General features: G+C 40.2%; 1 protein-coding gene across 1 annotated transcript in view; it reads right to left on the bottom strand.

Moving 5' to 3' along the window:
- Window positions 1-570: 570 nt before the first annotated feature.
- Window positions 571-945, bottom strand: part of LOC115069210 (translation initiation factor IF-2-like) — a 23504-nt gene continuing 23129 nt past the window's right edge. The window contains exon 3 of the mRNA XM_029560502.1: window positions 571-885. Coding sequence (XP_029416362.1) covers window positions 856-885 — 30 coding nt within the window. The 3' untranslated portion in view covers window positions 571-855. The remainder of the gene's footprint in view (window positions 886-945) is intronic.

Below are 945 nucleotides of genomic sequence, written 5' to 3' on the forward strand. Positions count from 1 at the left end.
GCTTCAGAAATGTTACGATGGTAACATTTTTAGGGATCCTACTCAACCACATGAACTCCTTAGGAAGCTTCACTGGTTCACCTCAGCAGCCTTGCTAGCACTCCTACTAATATGACCTCTAGTCAACAGTCTTTGTCTCTCTTGAGTTCTCTGGCCTTCCATTTTAGGTTTCTACTGATAGTAAATGTTTATAAAGGAACGTACACCATTAATTATCCCTTAGCAAATTTATATATATTGCATATACACAGACAATATATGTAGTATGATAATGAACATATGTTCAAATGTTGGGATGTTTATCTATCTTTTCATTTACCCTGTATTTTGTGGCTACTTTATCATGTCAAACTTTGGTGAAGGAGCTTCGAATCAAATTCCCTAGAGTCAAGTAGTTCTGAGTAAATGTAGAGCACGGTAGAAGGATGCAAGAAACGAGACAGACACCAGGGGGACAAGTGAAAAGTGAGAAAATGATTTTTTGTTTTTTAAGGGATGGGGCAACCCACTTGTGGACAGTGAGAGAGAAAAAAAGCTGTAGCTGGAGGTGTTTGAACACAGACAATAATATGGTGTTAAAACTATATTTATTAAGCCAGTGGGAAAATGTGAAGGGTAGGCACCCAGAATGAACACATGGAACTAATGTGATCACATTTCCTCTCTTGTTTGAAAAGTTGTCTGGAGAGCAGCTCAAAGCCTCTTCTTCCTCTTGGGCCTGATGCGTTTGCTGCCTGCTGTCCTCAGCAGCACCGTGGGGTGGTGACTAATTGCCCCCGTAAATCACTGAGCACCACTGTGCTATTCCGTTTATTTTTCTGACAGTAATTTAGTGCTTGCTCTTTCCCACACTTGTCATTCCGTGTTTTTCCTCACATTAGAAGCCTGTAGAAAAAGGACAGTAATTAACGGTGCAATACATACTCACGGAAACTCTTTCATCAT

The sequence above is a fragment of the Nannospalax galili genome, unplaced genomic scaffold (genome assembly GCF_000622305.1).
Source record: "Nannospalax galili isolate Female #2095 unplaced genomic scaffold, S.galili_v1.0 scaffold451, whole genome shotgun sequence".
NCBI classification, from domain to species: Eukaryota; Metazoa; Chordata; class Mammalia; order Rodentia; family Spalacidae; genus Nannospalax; species Nannospalax galili.